The sequence below is a fragment of the Delphinapterus leucas genome, chromosome 1, assembly GCF_059928025.1.
Source record: "Delphinapterus leucas isolate spDelLeu-1000000601 "Yukka" chromosome 1, BTC_Dleu_Yukka2, whole genome shotgun sequence".
NCBI lineage: Eukaryota > Metazoa > Chordata > Mammalia > Artiodactyla > Monodontidae > Delphinapterus > Delphinapterus leucas.
In genome coordinates, this window is record NC_143129.1 from 183883120 (window position 1) to 183903398 (window position 20279).

Sequence of the window (20279 nt, forward strand, 5' to 3'; positions counted from 1 at the left end):
GTGTGAAATTCCATTCCCAAATCAGTACAAGTATGGTTCACGTGTATGGGAAAGGGAGGTATAGAAGCTTACTTTCAAGATCCACCATAAACAAGAGCCGAAGAATGAACTAACCCTGGGCATTCACGTGGAGTGCCTGGCACGTAGGAAGCGCTCAAAAAGTATTAGCTGTAATTAAGGGAAAGCGAACATCCTTTCGGCTCTTGGCCTAATAACTCCTGTGTGACCGACGCAAGGACAAAAGGACCGGGTCACCTTGGCGGGCTGTCGGGCGCGCAGGGCGCAGGCGCGGGTGGGCACACGTGGCCGGCCTCGCGACCCCGCGGCCCGGGAGCTGGGTCCGGGCGCGCGGCCGCCAACGTGTCCAGGCCACCGGGGTCTCCCGCACCACGCTGCGGGGCGACGGGTGGGGCGGCCGGAAAAGGCGGGCCGCGAAGGTCGTCACCAAGGTCGTGGGCCGGACGTGCGGCGCCGGGGCGACGCGGCGTGCGTGCGGGACTCGGAGTACGTGACGGAGCCCCGAGCCCTCATGCCGGCCGCGCCGCCCCGCCCCACCCCCCGGGCCCGGGCGCCACAGACTCGGCTCAGCCGCGGATCCCAGCGGCGGGCGGGAGCGAAGGCGGACGGGGGCTCGCCCGCATCCCCACATAGCCGCGGGGTAGTTGGGACGCCCAGCCCGACCCCGCCCCAACTCTCCGGGACGTCGCCCCCTCTTCCAGTTCCCGGCGCCCGCAGTCCCACCCCTCCCTCGGAGGCGAGGGCCCGAGTGACGGCGCGCCGGGCCAATGGCGAGGCAGCGCTGAGGGGGTGGGCTTGAGGGGCGGGAAGTGGGCGGGGTCCCCTCGAGCTGGGCAGGAAGTCCAGGCCGGCGGAGCGGAGACGAGCTCGCGGTACTTGGAACGTCCGGACCTTGCGCCTTAACGCTTGCCCTCGGTGTCCGCAGCGCCCTCTGCTTCTCTCTCGTGCGGTGACCTCAGGCGGCCGGGTGAGAACTCAAGGAAGGGCTGCCGAGCAAGCGCCCGGGCAGGCGGCGCGTGGGTGCCCCGGGCCCGCGGGCGCTCCTGCGCCTCAGACGGCGTGCCCGGGGGTTCGGCGGGGAAGGGGCGGGTCGGCGCGCGCGAGCGGCCTCCCCGGGCCAGAGTTGCGGCCCGAGGCCGGGTCGCGGCGCCCGGTTTCTCCTGAGAGGAAGGTGCAGCTCAGCCTGTGATTACGAGTACGGGGCCGCGTCACTGTCCCGGGAGGTTAGACGTAGAACACGCGGTTACCAGGACAGCAGGCGGTGAGGGTGGAAGGTTTAGCGAGCGCTCCAGGCCTAACCCGCGTGCTCATTAAAGCCAGGCCCTTCCGAAAATGGAGAAAGGGGGCCGGAAAAGGAGAGATGCCCGGGAAGCTGCAGCCCACCCCACCCCCGCGCCCGTGCCTCCCGCTGGTGGCCCTCGGCCTGGCGCCCGAGTGTCCATCCCTTTGCTGCTCCGGAATGAGCAGGGACTGATCTGCCTTCAGAAGGCACTTGATCTGGAGGGGACTGCAGGCGAGCCGGGGGGTCATTGGAAGCCCTGCAGGCGACCTCGCCCAAGTCGGGCACGAGGCGCTCCCTGCTCCCTGCGCTGGCCACCAACAATCGGCCCCTGATCTGACATAAAAAGGATGCACTTTAAGAAAATTTCCTGTTCGCTGCTTCCTCTGCAATGTGGTCTCTTCCCCCTGGGCGGTGTGGGCAGCCGGTTGACCTGCTTCCGGGGCACACCTAGGCCCCGGCTGCCCGGTGTGCTCGTGCTGCCCCTGGTCCGGGCTTCAGTTCAGGCAGATAAAAGGCTGTGCAGGCTCCTAGTCAGACCCATCTTCCGCCCTGCCTGTGCTCCCTGCATTTTAATGACTTCGGAGAAAAGTTTTTCTATCTAATTTCAAGATAAGTTGAATTTTATTTTCACATCGTGAAGTCAGTCGACTGCCTTGTTTTATATCACTAAAATAAAACCAGAAATGAAATCTTACAACTGTATGATGAGGAAGTGTAATGAAGATGTGCTTAAAAGTGCATCTAAAATCTGTGAAGTAAGTCAGTGATGGCATGGGGGATGCAGGGGGGAGCAATGACTGGAAATGGCCTCTGGGGACTTTTTTGGGGTGGTTATTGTTACACACGGGTATATGATTTACCAAAACTCAAAGTTAACTAAAATTTTAAAACTAAAAGATTTTAAGCAAATTTGCCTTTTTGAGATAAAAACTAGATACCTTTTTATTGGCTAATGAGTAAAACTCCATTGTTCCAAAGAAAAAACAAAGCCACAGAAGTGACTTCAGTATCTAATTTTGAAATTTAAAAAGATGCCATCTGCTGCTTCAGAACATTCCAGAGAAGATAATGGAGAGGAGCCCAGCTAGATAATGGCTTCCAAACGCTGATTTGGTTCCTCCCCTCCACTTCAGTCCTACAAGTTGTTCAATTCTGTTGTTCCTTGGAGAGCCTCTGGGGGAAAAAAGCAAGAAAGGGGCTTTCTTTGAGCTCTTGATATTTGTTCTCTGTAGCTGCAAACCACCCCCCTCCCCTTTTTTCTAAAGGTGTTTTCAAAGGAAAGCGCTTCCCTTGGCGTATCCTGGTGCTCAAAGATAGAATCCTTTCTCTAGTTACAGATCACAACATTTTATAATTAAGTTTTTTAAATGGGGTGAAATGCCCATTGAAAGCAACACTGACTAGATAATGTTATTTGTTTGCCCTGTCTTGCCGAAGACCCAAATACTCTGAGGTTTGAAAGGCTCAGAAATTGGCAAAGATCACAGCACATAGACCAAGCAGCTCATTCCTGGCCTCCAAACTCAGAATTTCTGATTATCCAACATCGACCAATTGAGCATTCTCCTGCTACCTCAGGTTTTACTTGATGAACTGTGTTCCCAACTTTTAATTCACTGTTCCACTACAAACCAGATTTTCCTCCTGGTCACCCCCGCCCCTTTTTTTTTTTTTTAATCTTAGATGGGTTTGCTTGTGGCCCTCACGTCCCCTTGGTCCTGATTTGGTCCCTTTCCCATGGTCCTGCACCTACCCTCGTTGGTAACTAATGACAGCCGGTTTCAGACCCTCTCCTCTTCAGGCACTCTGCACGCCATCAACGTGTGAACCTTGCCCGCCAGCACGCGCACTGCCGGGCTTTCTTTGCCAGTAGGACAAGACCTGAACTACTAGGGCCTTGCAGAGCTGCCCCTACCTACTTTTTAGGAACAATTCCCAGTGCTCTCCAGCAGGCATTTTCTCCCACTCCAGTCAGCCTTCCTACATGCAGTTTTTAGTTTATGCAGGGTCTTTCTAGTCTAGGGATCCTCAGAAGTGACCCCTTACATAATGAGTTGAGACTGCATTATGGTTTATGGAAAATATGGACTGTGCTTCCCCACAGAAATTCACCATGTCTATCCTCAAGATCCACGCCAGAGAGATCTTCGACTCTCGTGGGAATCCCACTGTTGAGGTTGATCTCTACACCTCAAAAGGTATGGGCCACCTTTGTTTCTATAGACCCTAGCACCATGCTCCATTTTTTAAAACTTCAAATGACGGAGCCTTAGGCAAGAAAACATCTGTTATGGTAAAAGCCTTTCTTTCTGGTCTGCACATGCTGGTAGGCTGTGGTTCCCCACTGGGGGAAGGTTGGGAGGGTTTTAAGGCAAGAGGTCCTTGTCTTGGTGCTTCTTGGTACGTAGAGCAGAACACAGGTTGGCTGCTAGGTCAGTGAGGTGGGGAAGTAATGTGATAACCTTGTCCCTAAAAGGGCCTATCACTAGTTTGCTTCACAGCTTGCTGTGACCAAATACGTAGATACAGCAAGATAGGATGGATCTTTCTTCCTTGTAAAGGAAAGAGATTAGGGGACTACAAGGGTATATGTAGCGCACTTATCTGCGTTTCCAGAAATCACTCTTAGAGGATCCGGGACAGTTTTTACTTTGGGGTGTTGGAACATTCCAGAGGCTCATATTTTTACCTGGCTGTAAGTCCCTGTAGGGAGAATTTGCCCACGTGAGAAAAGAATAGAATGGGAACCCTTAAAAGCTCCCCCATTTTTCTTTTTTACTTTAAGAAAATCTAGTGCTTCCCTAGCCCTGCATTACCTCCAGCAATGTCTCAGCTGTTTTCTAAATGGTTGAAGTTGGAAAAGGAGCTTCAGGCAGAATCACCCAGAGGTGCTGAGCACAGACCTGCCAGTCAGAGCTGAGTCATGGTCTGAATCACAGGCCTGGCTGTGGAACCCTTCCCTTCCTGTCCTCCCTTCCCCCTTGCCCAGAAAATGAAGGCCCCTCGAGTCGAGATTCACAGGGCAGGAGTCTGCCTTTGGTTACTGTCGGGGTGCCCTCAGAACATGATTCCTTCTGGGCATGTGCCTTGTGGCAAATGCCGTGTGTTCTCAGAAGATGGCGAGAATTTCCTTTCAGCTTATGAAACTGGCACACTTAGTCAGAGAGTGGAACTTTCCACTTGGAAATTAATGGACTTTGAACAACGAAAAAAGACCCAGGACACTAGAAGATTGTTGGGAGGGGGAATTTTCTTTGAAACTCTTTAAAATGACTAAAATTAATGTCTTTTGACATTGAAATGAATGGAACTTTCTCTTATGTGTCTTAATCCTTTTAAGAAAAGAAAAAAAACCAGGAAGTCATAAATTTGTTAAGAACCTTTCATCACTTCTTTCGTTCTTAGAATTTATTTTTTAGACCAGTTTTAGGTTCACAGCAGAATTGAGTGGAAGGTACAGAGCATTCCTGTCTACCCCCGTCTCCACTATCACCATCCCCACCAGAGCGGTACCTTTGTTACAGTTGAACGTGTGTTGACACATCATCACCCAAAGTCCACAGTTGACCTTAGGGTCACTCTTGCTTTCCTTATTTCTTCACCTGGCCCAGTGCCTGATGGATACAGAGAAAGCCAGGGCCTGTGTCGAGAAGAACGTGTGTCCTGCTGGTCACACAGTCAGTGCGGTGGCACAGGCATGCAACCAAGTATGACTGCTATACTTGGTTGGGTTTTTCCTCTTAGTTCGTTGCCTTCACATCTCCCGCACCCCCCAGTTCTCGGCATACCTCAGATGGGGAAATCCCTAACGGTTTCAAGAAGATTCAAGAGGCTGCCTACACTTCCTGCTCCCCTAACCCTTCTGCCCTGTGTAACCGGATTTCTGCGGTACCTTTCTTGGCACTGTCTGTCCTTCTGCAAGAAGATTTGCCGCTTTTCTGCTCCACAGTCTAGGCTTAGCCCGGCAGCTGGTTTCTATATCTGCAGGACTGTGCAGTGCATGCTTGACTGGGTTCTAGTGTTATTGTGCTTATTCCTTTCCTCTTCCAGTCTGTCCTGTTTTCTGGTTTCCCCCCAAGTAGCATTTATTGCTCCTTAAGCTGAGGCAGATGAGCTGTAGATTCCTCTTGAGCCAGCGCTTTCAAGGCTTGAAAGCTAGCAACCTGATCTCACTTGTCTAAGGGAACACGGTGCTCTAGAGCTGGACTGTCTAAAATAGCCCAGTGTTTTCGTGGATTACTAGCTGCTAGACAACCTTAAATCCCATAGGTGGCCTGCATTGTATTTCTTTTAGGCTGCGCTGCTGGGGATGGTCCACGGCCCAGCTCCGGGGCACCCGTGGGGAGCTTTAAGAGGTGTGGGCTCAGACCTCCCATTTGTCTTGGAATCTGCACTTTAACCCACAGGTGATATGTGTGCACGTTAAAATCTGAGAAGCTCTGCTCTAGAGCGAAATTCATCAGCTGTGCTCTAGTGTCTGCAGTGCGGAATCATAAAAACATGACGGGCAGGAGAAGCAGCCCGTCTGAGTCCTCCCATCGTTGGGAGGAAGTAACTGTTTCCTAAGGGCAGCTCCCTCAGTGAGCAGGGAGGGACTTGGGCGAGGGCAGGAGCTATTTCTTAGTCATTAACTATTTCTCGCCCTCCCTCTCTCAACATCCAGGTCTCTTCAGAGCTGCTGTACCCAGTGGCGCCTCAACTGGTATCTACGAGGCCCTGGAGCTCCGGGACAATGACAAGACGCGCTACATGGGCAAAGGTAAGGGCCGAACCCAGGCCGGCCTCCCGGCAGCCACAACCTCCCTCCTGCTCCCTGTGGCTTGTGTTTGAGGGTAGCAGACCTCTGACTTGGCCCAGAGTGTGGGCAGCGAGTATGGGCGCCGCACGTGGAGGAGAGGGGAGAGCGGGCTGATGGGTCCCAGCACCCCTGACCCCGTAGCTCAGGGCAGGTGCCGTAACACTTACTTCTACTGCGGTTTGTCTCCAGTCTGTGAAGAACTCCTGGTTGGGTCAGGGGATGTGGGAGAAGAAGAAGACAAGTTATCTAGTACTAAGGGGCAGCCTCGCATCCTCCGGGAGGGCTCAGGGGGCCTTCCGGGCCATCAGGCCTCTTCAAGGGTCTAGTCGCGGAGGAGAAGAGCTCCCGAAGGCCTGGCTGATGGCTCATCATTGATGGGCTGTCGTTGTCTTTCGGTCTCTTTGGCAGAGCCAGCCTGCACTGGGCTGTATGCAGACGGGCTGGAAACTGTGTTGGCAGTGCTCACCTTTCTGTAGATAGAACCTGTGTGGCCAAACTCCAGAAAAGCAGATAGGGCTAGACCGTGCATTCTCAATGGGGACGGGAATTGGTTCTGGAGAGGAAGCAAAAACATCATGACAGTTCATGGTTTGTGGCCCTCCGAAGGGCCACACGTGTAGACAGGTGGAGGGCACGTGTGCTGCCAACTCTCCAGGGAGGGCGATTAGGAAAGAGTCCAAAAACACTGCAGAGGAGGGGGCGCGGGCGAGGACGAGGTGGGGCTGGGGGCACTGGGCCAGGGTCCCAGTGGCCCACTGTAGGGAGGCAGCTTGTGCAGAGAGCTCTCCCCAGGTGCCTTGCAGCCCAGGCGGTACGTGCCTACAGCAGCAGGACAGCGCTGTGCCCTGACTGTGATGAGGACAAATGCACGGTCCCTGTCTTCCTGTTTCCTCTCTTTCTCTCACTCAGCCTCCTTCCCAGCCTGTTCCCTTCTCAGTCTTTCTTTTTTCCTTCTCTGCCCATCTCTACTGGTCAGGTGTCTCCAGACCCGTTAAGTATATTAACGAGTTCCTGGCACCAGCCCTGTGCACACAGGTAATACATACATTGGGCGTCCTTTAGTCTCTGCAGCTGGCCTGTCCAGTGCATGGTCTTGCCAACTAACCTCCCTTCAGACATTCTGGATGGTTGCTCTGTGTGCGGCTCTAACCCTTGGGGGTCCTAGGTAAGAGCACTCAGACTGGGCCAGAAAGCCCTCCGATTCCAGGGGGAGAGGGCGATGGGGATTTGAAGGAGGTCCCATTGAAGGTCTTTGGTGGGCTCTGAATATCTGGGTTAACGTGGTGAGTGGTTCTCTCCAGCACTGCTGCTCAAGCCTGTCTTCCATTAATGTCGGTAATTTGATTTGATTATTCCTTCTAGGTGTCTCAAAGGCTGTTGAGCACATCAATAAAACTATTGCGCCTGCCCTGGTTAGCAAGGTAGGACCTGCCTCCTGATAACTAATGTATGTTAATGCTATCAGAGCGCCTCCCAGGCCAGCCCAGGAGGCTTTTCTGTTCATGGAGAGCTTATTCTGAGAGCTAAAGAAGCCGGTTGGATTCCCTGTCGTGCATGCGAATAACTTCGCCTTTCCTAACCCACCCTCTACCTGTCCATGTGTCCATGGCTAACAGCGCATGGAATTGGATCCGAGGGACGGGAGGCTCTTAGAGCCTTGATGTTTCCCCACAACCATCTTGACCTTCGGGGAGTTAAGATCCAGATTTTAAGAGCGGCTCTCAGGGGCGTTAAATGTAGTATCCGTGGCGACTGACTCATTTTTCATGAACTGTGGAATTATTTACTGTGTTTTTAAACAGCAGAACTTCCGTTATATAAATTCCTACTTGGAGCCTCAGTGTGTCAAACAGATAAAAGCGGAGCTGCTGTAGGTGAAGTGGGTCTGGGGATCCCACAGCCCAACCTACTCTGCAGCTTGGTCTCGTTTAGCCTCCCTCCAGCCCCGCTCTCTGTAGCTATGGCCCTTTCTCGGGTCCAAACCCAGCCTCGGCCTGTGTGTCCTCCTTGGTAGGGCCCCTCTCCTGGCTCCACCCTGCACGCAGGTGGCAAGCGGCTCCTCTGCTGATCCTCTCCCCAGTTTGCCTGTTGTGGCCTAGCCCACATGGCTGGCTGTAATCGTCCCCAGGCGGAGGTTTTCAGCACTGCCCTGCCGCACACACCTTCCGTCCCGGCCTCCTGGGGCCCTCCACACGCCGCTGTTCTTTGTGCCTCAGCGCCCTCACCTGGCCTGACAGTGAGCAGGGCTTTCCGGGACATTTTTCTTTACTTGGTTGGGGGAGACAAACTTCAGTCTAACTCTTGGTGAGGGTTGGCCTCAAGCCATCTGCTGGGGTGGCTTCTAACTTTACCCAAAGATGCCTTGTCACGAAAGCCAAAGATGCCAAATTGTTAACGTGGCATGATGGACTTACAGATTCTGGTTTTCTTTCATATTTTAGCTTTTATATAAGAAACATAAATAATATGCTGGTATCATTCACTTACGGAGTTTTTAAAGTAATGCCGACTTTTATTACATTATTTTGAGCCAGTTTTTAAGACACTAGTTTTATTTATACTCTTGCCAAAAATAGTCATTTTCATCAGTCGTCAAGCATCATGTTAAATGATGGTGGACTGCATACAAAACTCGTATCTCCCATCAGATGATGGAGTTTGCTGTCACTGAGGGCAGCCGAGTGACAGCAGAAGCTGACTTTGATGGTAAAGAACAATGAATTCTGTTATTTGCTGCCCCAAAAGTCACACTGCTTTGGAGTAATTCCTTCTTTAGCATGAACCAGACAATTCTGCCTCATGTGTAACGTGACCTCGGACTCCCTCGGTAGACTCCCCTTCGTGACATGAGGAACATGCATTGTCGGATCCCTCGTGCTTGGAGAAATGCCTGATGCTCTTAAAGCAAGTGAAGGGCATTGTTCTGCTTCCCCATTTTCTCTTGGCATTCCCCCCTTTTTTTGCCTGCCAGACGCATGGATAACACAGAACTGATCTGGGCTTTGCACGGTTCCCAGGGTTGATGGCTTTGGGACAGGAGGGCACAGGGCATGCAGGTAGAGGCCCCACTCCCTCCCAAGCAGCTTATCCTCGCTCTCCCTGTAGAAACTGAGCGTCGTGGAGCAGCAGCAGATCGACAAGCTGATGATAGAGATGGATGGCACGGAAAATAAATGTGAGTGGCCTCAGGTGGGGTCTTTGCCAGGGAGGTTGCGGCTTCTCCTGAAGACCCTTGAAGTCCTTTGGGGAGAGGTCGTGTCGTCCCTAACGATGAATTACGTAACTGTCTGTGGTCCTCCCCTAACTCTAATAAATCACATCTTTAAATATCAGGAGCATAGCCAGCTGACAGCAGCAGGCATGTAGGGTTACTCAGAAGAGGCTCGTGCTTTATATAATCGAGCAATTTGTGGAATTTTCCAGAGTCCCATGGACCAAAGAAAGGGCTTTCTCTTTGGGGGAAAAAGCAGCCTACGTGGAAGGCTATTGCATTTCTGGTGTCAATATTGCAAAGGAGATAGAAAGGAAAAGGTTCCGAATACAATCCAGGGTGCACACAGTGGTGCAGGCGGGGGCGGCCAGCAGGAGGAAGGCTGGTGAGTAAGAAATCCCTTAATGTAACCTGTTCTGTTCTAGCCAAGTTTGGTGCGAACGCCATCCTGGGTGTGTCTCTGGCTGTGTGCAAGGCTGGCGCCGCTGAGAAGGGGGTGCCTCTGTACCGCCACATTGCCGACTTGGCTGGCAATGCCGAGGTCATCCTGCCAGTTCCGGTGAGTGGCGAGTGTTCGCTTTCTCATGGGGTCCCGAGACCTCCCGCCTCTTGACCTCATCCACGTGTGACTCTCCACACGGGTAGGAGCAGGCTCTGGGGGTCTCGGCTGCAAATAACTCCGCCGCCGCCGCCAGCTAAGAGTGACCCTGAGCAGGTGACTCGGCCGCCCTGCACCCATCTCCTTAGTTGTCGATGGGAGATGAAAATTGTACCTGCCTTGTCGGGTTGTGTGCCCTTGCGGTGGTAGTGACCGCAGTGCAGAGAGACCTGGTGGCTTCAGAGCCGCACAGGCCCCACGTGGGAGCCATGCACCTGGGCGTTGTGGGGCTGCTGAGGGGCGGGACCCCCCAGGCCTGGAGCTGTACTTGTGTCTCTCCCCACAGGCTTTCAACGTCATCAATGGGGGCTCTCACGCTGGCAACAAGCTGGCCATGCAGGAGTTCATGATCCTCCCCATCGGGGCCGAAAACTTCCGGGAGGCCATGCGCATTGGAGCAGAGGTATACCACAACCTGAAGAACGTGATCAAGGAGAAATACGGGAAAGACGCCACCAATGTGGGAGACGAAGGCGGGTTTGCTCCCAACATCCTGGAGAACAAAGAAGGTAGAGGCTCCGGAGGAAGCCCCTGGATTTCTGAGCACTGCCCCCAGCGTCTGCGAGCCTTCCACACCTGCCCTCAGGGGCGCTGCTCTTTCCGCCGTTCGTTCATTAAGTAGCAAAATGCAAAACCCTGCAGACATGGGAGCTAGCGCTTCATTTTTTAAAAAAACAAATCACGAGAAATTATCTTACTAATTCGACTTTTGAACGGCCTGATGATTTGCTTAAACTGGGCTGACGGTGGGGTAGGGAGGCGGTTCGTTTTCTTGCTGTCGTCCCTGCTCCCCCAGCGATGGCAAGGGTTCGCAGCCTGCTCCGTGTTCAAGGATGCTGGCTGTGATGAGGACTGCTGCCGGCAGTAACCATTTCGGGTCATTCAGCCGCCGTAACGCTGTGCAGGCTTTATTTAGCTTTGACTCCTTAGGCACAGGATGAAATGCGAGAGTTGAGTAGAGAATACAGAAGTCCTAGGAAAAGAATTCACGGGTGAATTTTTTGTTTTAGGAGAACAAGTAGGGTTCCAAGCATATTTCATTGCCTTCAAGGATGGCTAGTGAAGGAAATGTCCATCCTGCTCGTTGGGTCATACGAAATTGCTGACGTTCGGCTATTTTAACCTATAAAAAGTGGCCCTTCACGCAGTTTGAATCTTGGGGGTCTTGGGGACACTGGAACAGGGGCCGGTGTCTGTCAGTTTCCCTACCGGCAGCGCTGCCGAGCGAGGCCGACCCTGAGCCTGGGCTGGACAGCAGAGCTGGAGCGGGGGCCTCGCTGTGCGGGCTCCCTCTTGGATCTCAGCATTGGCTCTATTTAAAGCCAGTTCTGCGGGACAGCTGATCTCAGCTGGTCACTGTATCTTGGCCGGCACAGCTGTTCTTTGGTGCTAAATTTGGGAGCACTTGTCAGTGAAAAAGCCTCTTAGAGTCCATTTCCAACTTGGCCATGCACTAGTGGCCCTGACCAATCGTTTCTTGCCCCGAAGCAGAAAAGAGTATCTGGAATCTTTGAAACTGGTGCTTGGGGCCAGAGCACCTCTTCCTCTTCCGTTACGGTTCCCATTTGGCAGAGTTAAAGGGGAATTTTATCTCCATCGTCCTGGTTTCCAAACTCTCACCGCCATCTCTTTCCAGCCCTGGAGCTGCTGAAGAACGCCATCGGGAAGGCGGGCTACACCGATAAGGTCGTCGTTGGCATGGATGTGGCCGCCTCTGAGTTCTTCAGGTCGGGCAAGTATGACCTGGACTTCAAGTCACCCGATGACCCCAGCAGGTACATCACACCCGACGAGCTGGCCAACCTGTACAAGTCCTTCATCAGGGACTACCCAGGTGAGTGCTCCCGGAGCGGCTACAGGTGTGCGAGTGGGTGGAGCCTTCACTGGGGTGCCCGGTGCAGCAGAGCGGGCAGCCGACCAGCCGTGGTGCAGTGCGATCACCTCCAGTCACTGTCACAACAGCCGCCTGAGCAAACGTGGTCCTGGCTCCACTGACAGTGAGGAAAGGAGCCTTGAGAGCCAGGACCGCTGGGCGCTCCTGGGCTCTGCGTCACCTGATGCGCACGGGAGAGGGGACACAGAGGCACAGAGTGGGTTAGAACTTGCCTAGGGGCACACAGCAAATGGTGGAGCAGGTGTTCAGACCAGGAAGCGTCTCTAAGTCCCTGCGTTTAACGTTAAGTAACTTGGTGGAAGCGGAGCCAGGACACGAAGCCCGGTCTTCACCCCTCTGGGTCCACAGCTCTGTTTTTACTCTCAGTGGCGCTAAACTCACCGCCCTGGTCCGCAAGTTTCCCACTTAACAACTGTGGGGTTGCAGGATTGCAGGTGACTGCAGTCCCTGTCCCGGGAGGGGGTTGGGAGGCCAGGTGAGTTGGGAGGGAGGACAGGAGGGGGCTCTGGGGTGCTGCGGGTCAGCAGCCTGGGAGGCCACGCTGAGGGAACACGCCCTTGCCCTGCTCTGCTCAGTGGTGTCCATCGAGGACCCCTTCGACCAGGATGACTGGGAAGCTTGGCAGAAGTTCACTGCCAGCGCGGGAATCCAGGTGGTGGGGGACGACCTCACCGTGACCAACCCCAAGCGGATTTCCAAGGCTGTGAGCGAGAAGTCGTGCAACTGCCTCCTGCTCAAAGTGAACCAGATCGGCTCCGTGACTGAGTCCCTGCAGGCGTAAGTGCCCTTGCGCAGAGGGCGGGGCCTCCTGACTGGGACTCCTGGGGGCGTTTAAAGTAAGCTTTGGCCCCAAGGGGATCAGGGCGTTGGGCGGTCATGTTCTAATCCTGACCACTTGGTGGCCCTACACTCGTGATGTACTGTCACACGGAGAACACTAGTCAGGAGACACACGCCTCTCCCTCGAGGAGGCTGAACCCAGTTGTTCAAACGTGACTGGAGGGCAGAGAAAGGTCCTCGGGCCTTTCAGAGTCGGGCGAGGGTTACCCTCTTCCCCAGCAGTTGGGAGCTCAGGGCTGCCCCTGGCCCCCCACCGGGAGTGATGAGTCATGGCCTCAGGAGGCCAGAAGGGGCCACAGTGCCCAGGCAGTGGAGCCATGCTGTCTGCTTGTCCCTGGCTTCTAGGTGCAAGCTGGCCCAGTCCAATGGGTGGGGCGTCATGGTGTCGCATCGCTCCGGGGAGACTGAAGACACCTTCATCGCCGACCTGGTGGTGGGACTGTGCACTGGGCAGGTAAAGAGCTCCCTGGGGTGAAGGGTGCTCCCTGCTTCTCTCTCTGACCTCAACTTCCTGAGCACAGACTTGGGGGGCAGGGGGGAGAATGGGGTCCTGGGTGCCCCTTTTATCCCGTCCTTCCTAGGGCCAGGGATCCTCTTTAAGAAATTGCTGGCTCTCTGCCGTGGCACCCTCCCCTTGCCCAAAATGCCTATGAAGATTCAGTGTCCATTGTAAGCAACCGTGGCCTGCCTTTTCTCCTTCCAGATCAAGACTGGTGCACCATGCCGATCCGAGCGCTTGGCCAAGTACAATCAGATCCTCAGGTAAAAGGGCTACCTTCGCTGCGTGTGTGGGCTTGCTTGGTCTCCAGGAGGGGGCCCTGGCCCTGTGGGGCTGGTACAAGGGTTTGGGCAGGGGCCCTGGCCCCTGATATGTTAGGTTGGGACGGTCGGGAGCCTGGCAGCGTTGGCCCAGAGCGGGGCCTGTTCCCCACGATGCTGCCATCTTCTGGTGGGAGAGGGAACTGGCTCCCCTTTAGACAACTGAATCAGAAGTTGAGGAGCTACAGGGAAGCCTTAGTGATGCTCTCATTTTACACCCTTGCTTTGTGGACAAAGATACCAGAGCTCACAGAGAGGAAGAAGAATCGCCAGCGGGCACACAGCAGGGTTTCCAGTGTCCAGCGCCTTCTGACGTTCTGGTCCCTCCCCTTTTTGTCTCAGTGTGTCCTTGGGAAGCACCTATAAACACAGGGAGACCTGCCCTTTTGTTATTTTATTCCAGTCTTGAAGGGAAAAGGAACTTCCATTTTATAAGTCCTCCCACCATACCCCATCTTTAACACTTTATCCTGGAAAATTTCAGGCATATAAAAAAATCAGTGGGGCTTCCCTGGTGGCGCAGTGGTTGAGAGTCCGCCTACCAATGCAGGGGACACGGGTTCGTGCCCCGGTCCAGGAAGATCCCACATGCCGCGGAGTGGCTGGGCCCATGAGCCATGGCCGCTGAGCCTGCGCGTCCGGAGCCTGTGCTCCACAGCGGGAGAGGCCACAAGAGTGAGAGGCCCGCGTACCGCAAAAAAAAAAAAAAAAAAAAAAAATCAGTGAACAGTAGAATGTACTCCCTTCCCCATTACCTGGATACACCAGCTGTCTGTATTCCTCCATGTTTTGTCTCTTTACACCCTTTTTTCCTGGAGAATTTTAAAGCGAATTCCAGGCATCTTATGATTTCACTTGTATATATTTCTTTCAGATAAAGACTTATTTTTGTTTTTTAACATAACCACTCTACAATGATGATGCCCACGATTAGTGGTACTATCAATACCCCCTTTTTTTTTTTGATATCAGGATCCAAACAGAGTTCACACTAATGAGTGCTCCCTCCTTATTTCCCTGTGCCATTTGTTGCAGAAACTGGGTTATCCTTTCATTGAAAAAACATTTTCTTAAATATTCTAAGAAATAGCAATCCTACCATTTCTTCTCCTTTGTCCTTCAGAAACATTGGGGGGAAGAGAAGGAAGGCGAAGGGGCAGCCAGTGGACAACTTGTTGGGTGAATTGGGTGGACGGAGAGAGCCGAATGCTCTTCTATTCCTGGCATCTCCAAGAAGCTCAAATTTAGGGGAATAGACAGACTGGGCGATGGTTGGGTCCCCAACTTCCTGGCAGGAAGTGTGTCTTTAACCACTCCTCTGGGTGGGAAAACTTACTGCATTGAGGTGTGACTTCTCTCTTTCCCTCCCTGTCTCTCTATCTTTCTGCTTCCTAAGAATTGAAGAGGAACTGGGCAGCAAGGCCAAGTTTGCCGGCAGGAACTTCAGAAACCCCCTCGCCAAGTAAGCTGTGGGCGGGTGAGCCCTGCGGTCACTCGTCGGCTAATTAGACCTGCTCCTGATGTCACCTGGGCAGCTCAAGGCCCCCGCCGATGCTCTGAGGGACCTCTGATAGTTAACTGCCCTCTCCCCTTCCTGTGACGTTCTCACTGCTTCCTTAGGCCCGCTGCAGAAGCCGAGCTTGACCACCTGGAACCCTGCTGGAAACCCTAGCTCTCCAATTATATAATTGGCCCAAATCATTGTTTTTCTCACCTCGCTTCCACCAAGTGTCTGGAGCCATGTGTGTCTGCATTGTAATCTCCGAGGTGTCCACAGGCAAGATCCCCGGTGGTTTTGTGTGCAAAATAAAAAGGCCTCAGTGACCCATAGGGATGCTCTCTGTGTATGAAGTGGTCCGTCAGTCTGTCTGTCCTCACATCTTGAGTATTCATGGAGCACCTCTACAAGAGCTGAGGCTTTGTGTCATGACAGAAGGGGGGGAGGAGTTTGTGCAGGATGTCAAGTAAGCCCTGGGGAAGGGCAGGTTTGGGAAGAGGTGGGAGATGGGGTAGCCTGTGCCCTTCGCAGCAGCTCGGGCAGCGCCCGGACTGGAGGCCTGACTTCAGGATCAGACATGTTAATTTGGGAGAAAAGAGCTCTCACAGGTTACCTCAAGGACAGCAGCTTCCAGGTCACACTATGAGTCCAAACCAGAGGGAAGCTGAGCGTCCTGGGCAGGCTGGGGGGCAGGTTCTCCATCCTTAGGGGAAACTGGTAAAAGAATGGTTAGAGGTAGCTCTGGGGTGGTAGGAGGGCATCCAGAGGGTCTTGGAGAACCCTATTTAGATACATTAAAATTTAATTTTGGGACTTCCCTGATGGTCCCGTGGTTAAGACTCCACACCCCAAATGCGGGGGGCACAGGTTCGATCCCTGGTCCGGGAACTAAAATCCTGCATGCTGCACAGCATGGCCTAAAAAATTGAAAGAAAAATTTTTTTAATTTAATTTCTTTCCTCATTTTCACTAACCTGATTTCAAGTGCTCAGAAGCTCCACGTGGCTGATGCCCACTGAGTTGGGTACCATGGGTGTGAAGCATTAGCACTGCAGAAAGCACCATTATAGAGAAACGACTAAGCACCAGTGAGACATGAAATACTATGGTTGCTCTGAATTGTGTTATAATACCTGGTGAGGCCCCCCAGTGGACACTGTTGTTATTGCTCATCTGTATCAGGGTTTAACCCAAGGAGCAGAGCCAGTAGAAGGTACATGTATTAAGGGATTTATCACAAGGAATTGGCTCCTGTGATTGTGGCTAAGCTAATCCACAATCCATAGGGCAGCCAGTCAGAAGGGAGGGTGACCAGGACACAGGTGAAATTTCTCTTGGGTCAGCCCTACTTCTAAGACCTTTCACCTGATTCAGGCCCACCTAGGTCATCCAAGATCATTCCTTGTTCAGAGTCAGCAGATAAGTGGTTTTAATTATGTCTGCAGAATAGCTTAACAGTAATACCTAGATTAGTATTTGACTAAACGGTAGGACTCGAGTCATGTCACAAAGCCACCACCCCTTTTGCACTTGGCAACCACACACATACATCTTAAAGCATAATCTCCAAGTAATAACAAAACCCTTCTTCACCTAATGTGGTACAGCTCTCCTGTGTACAGCCAAAACCACTCACCTGTCCCAGCTTTGTATGACTGGTTTCCATCTAAAAACTGACTCTGCAAGGAAGTGAGTCGAACTTGGCCTGACAGTCTCCCTAGAATGTTCGTTCATCCAAACTTTAAAGCAGCAAGTTAGCATTACTGTCTCTAAACTTGGTTTCATGTCAACATTTCCTGACACTTTAATTTTAAAACAATGACTGGCAGTTAAATGCATTTATCACTCTTGGGTTAAAGGGCAAGGAGCCCTTTCAGATCTCCACCCGGAAGGAAGGCTGCTGGGGCCTCCCTGGCCCTGGGGACACTGAGCCCCTGGGGAGGATGGTTGACAACTCTGACCCAGCAGAGACAGCACGAAGCATGTTCCTGATGCGGATGGGCAGGAGTAGGCCAGGAGGAATTGCAGACCCTTGGCCTCTTCCTGGGGGCCCTGTGTGAAGCAGGATAGGCTACGTTAATTCTTGAGTTTCCAGAAAGCCACTCTTAGGCTTTAAGATGAGCTATGATGTTAAACATTTCTCTGGATCACAACTGCAGGAACTTAAAATGTTTTTAAAGTAAACATCTTTGGTAGTAGTCTCTGGACTTGCATTATGTGTTTTCTTTTTAAATTTTAACCTCATAATACAAATACTTTCCCGCAAAATATTTACTTTTCATCTGTGGTGGTCTTCCAGATTCCTGCAACATCAGAACAAAAACCAACTGAAAAGTTGAAACAGTGTAGTTTGCAAACCTGGCCATACATTGGAATCACCTCGGAAGCCTTTAAGTCTCCCATTGCCCAGGCCAAGTAAATCAGAACCTCAGTGTAGAAAGCAAAGACTCAGTATTAAATTTCCCAGCTGACTCCAATGTGCAGCTCAGCCTGAGAAGCACTGCAGCACACGAGGTGGATTGCAGAACTGACGATGACCAGGCAGGCCTAGAATGCCAGGCTCCCCTGAAACAAACCCGCCTGCCCTGGTAATTTTATTTTTGTTGAATGCAGCTGAGGCCGGAAGATGGCGTCCGAAGGCAGTCAACTCAGGCCACAGAGCTGCGAGCTGTGCCATCTGCAGGGAAGGAGCCTGGCTCTTGACTAGGAGTTCTGTGTACAGTCGGCTCTCCTCCCAGCAGTGGAGATCCTGCTCGCCACAGCAGCCCAGGCGTATGCGGTGCAGTGGCTGAGAGCACAGCAGGAGCTGGACCACCTGGGTTTGGATTCTGGCCCTCCCACTGAACAGCTGAACAAATCTGTACGATGAGGCTAATACTCCAATAGTGCTACCTCATGGCTTGTTACAGATTATTATAAATGGTCACATCAACTTAGGCTCCCACCCAGCATAGATTAAACCATCAGGTGCTGATACACTTACTTAGGAAGAGGTACAGGGCATAGGGAAAGAGGAGGAAGGTCTTTAGAGCATATAAAGCACCTGTGGCCATGACTGGACAAAAAGGGACAGAGTCTGGAATGGAAAGTTCACAGCAACCTGGGAGAAGTGTGGGGACCCACTGAACCAACTTCAGTGACGTATAATTAACATTCAGTAACAGGCACCTGTTTTAAGTATACAGGTTCGATGTGTTGTGTTTGATGTGTTGTCACATATACGCCTGGGTAACCAGCACCACCACCACAACAGACCGTTTCCAGCACCCCCAAGAGTTCCTTGAGCCCCTTCCCGGCTAATCCCCACCCCCACCCCCCAAACGCAGGCAACCTAGTGTTGTTTTTTTTTTAGTTCAAATGAGTTGTCAAAATCTAAAACACAGATTCCTTGTAAAAAAAAAAGAAATCTTGCCTGGTGGCGCAGTGGTTAAGAATCTGCCTACCAATGCAGGGGACACGGGTTCAAGCCCTGGTCCAGGAAGATCCCACATGCCACAGAACAGCTAAGTCCATGCGCCACAAGTACTGAGCCTGTGCTCTAGAGCCTGCGAGCCAGAACTCCTGAGCCTGCGTGCCACAGCTACTGAAGCCCGCGTGCCTAGAGCCAGTGCTCCACAACGAGAGAAGCCACCACAATGAGAAGCCCGCGCACCGCAATGAAGAGCGGCCCCTGCTCGCTGCAACTAAAGAAAGCCTGTGCACAACTATGAAGACCCAACACAGCCAAAAATAAATAAATACATTTATTTTTTTAAAATATTCCAATTTCTGCGTTCTAATGGATTGGAAAATTGCCAACACTGGGCCTGCATCCCTAGAAGACAACAGTTGGCCACCATCTTCTTTTTTTTAAAGCCGTTTTTTTTAAAACATTTATTTATTTATTTATTTTTGGCTGTGTCATGTCTTAGTTGTGGCACGCAGGACCTTTCATTGCGGCGCGAGGGCTTCTCTGTAGTTGTGGCCCTCAGGCTCAGTAGTTGCAGTGAGTGGGCTTAGTTGCCCCATGGCATGTGGGATCTTAGTTCCCCGACCAGGGATTGAATCTGGGCCCTCGGCAGTGAAAGCCCAGTGTCCTAACCCCTGGACCACCAGGGATTCTTCTGAAGGCAGCCCCCTGCCTCCTGCTTCCCTTAGTTACAGGCCTGCCCAGTACTCCACAGCTTTTGAATTGGCCACCCCTGGTCCACGGTCTCTTCTGCAGGCCGACATCTTCCCAAATCTTTCCTTTTTGTAAGAACCCTCTATCCCCAAGGGTTCCGGAGTTCAGGTCCTCCAGGGCTCCTCTGCCATTGACAACTCATCTCTCGGTGCCTCCAGGTAATAACGACTCCCCAGACGCAGCCTTGAACGTGTCAGCTCATCTAGGCTCATAAATGTGGCCGGCAAGGCACCACCTTCATCCAGTTCTGCTCTAGGGGGAGGCCAGCCTGGCCTTCTTCCTGCCCATCTTGCTGCAAAGTGTGAGGGCTTGGTAATCAGGGCTGCCATCCACAGGGACCAGGAATGGTAGCAGACTCATTTGCATATGTGACCTAAGACAGTAATTAAACCCAGGCGCCCCAGGGGTGAGGAGTAAGCACATTAATTCAGGAGCAATTAAAACCCTCCAACGTCACTGTCACACAGCCACCACTTCTGAGACCAGCTGTAACTAATGACAGTCACCTTTGGGCCCCCTCTTTCGGCCACCAGACTGCCACCATGACTGCACATTCTTGAGGGGGGCACTCTTGTGCCTAAGTGGGGGCAGCTTCCCCAGACGCTCGGTCTTTCTGTAGGGCCCCTGATGCTATTATGGACAAGTTACTGTGAAAAACAATGCCTTAGTCTTTTTTGTTTGTTTGTTTTGTTTTGTTGTTTTGTTTTGCGGTATGCGGACCTCTCACTGCTGTGGCCTCCCCGTTGCAGAGCACAGGCTCCAGACACGCAGGCTCAGCGGCCATGGCTCACGGGCCCAGCCGCTCCATGGCATGTGGGATCTTCCCGGACCAGGGCACGAACCTGTGTCCCCTGCGTCGGCAGGCGGACTCTCAACCACTGCGCCACCAGGGAAGCCCCATTAGCCCATTTTTTAATTGGTTTATTTTTCTTTTTGTTGTTGAGTTGTGAGAATTCTTTATATATTCTGGTTACTATCATATATATGATTTGCAAATATTTTTCCCCATTCTGTCGTTTGTTTTTTACTTTCTTGATAGTGTCTTCTGATACACAAAAGGTTTTCATTTGGATGAAGTCAAATTTATCTCTTTTTTCTT

At 52.3% G+C, this 20279-nt stretch overlaps 1 protein-coding gene across 1 annotated transcript; it reads left to right on the forward strand.

The window, feature by feature from the left end:
* The first annotated feature begins 856 nt into the window (after window positions 1–856).
* On the forward strand, window positions 857–15350 carry ENO1 (enolase 1). The gene is made up of 12 exons (XM_022598474.3): window positions 857–985; window positions 3405–3498; window positions 5964–6059; window positions 7461–7519; window positions 9204–9273; window positions 9735–9868; window positions 10254–10476; window positions 11604–11801; window positions 12437–12638; window positions 13047–13155; window positions 13405–13463; window positions 14917–15350. The coding sequence occupies exons 2-12, from the start codon at window positions 3414–3416 to the stop codon at window positions 14984–14986; spliced, it is 1305 nt and encodes a 434-aa protein (XP_022454182.1). The 5' UTR covers window positions 857–985; window positions 3405–3413; the 3' UTR covers window positions 14987–15350.
* Window positions 15351–20279: the final 4929 nt, after the last annotated feature.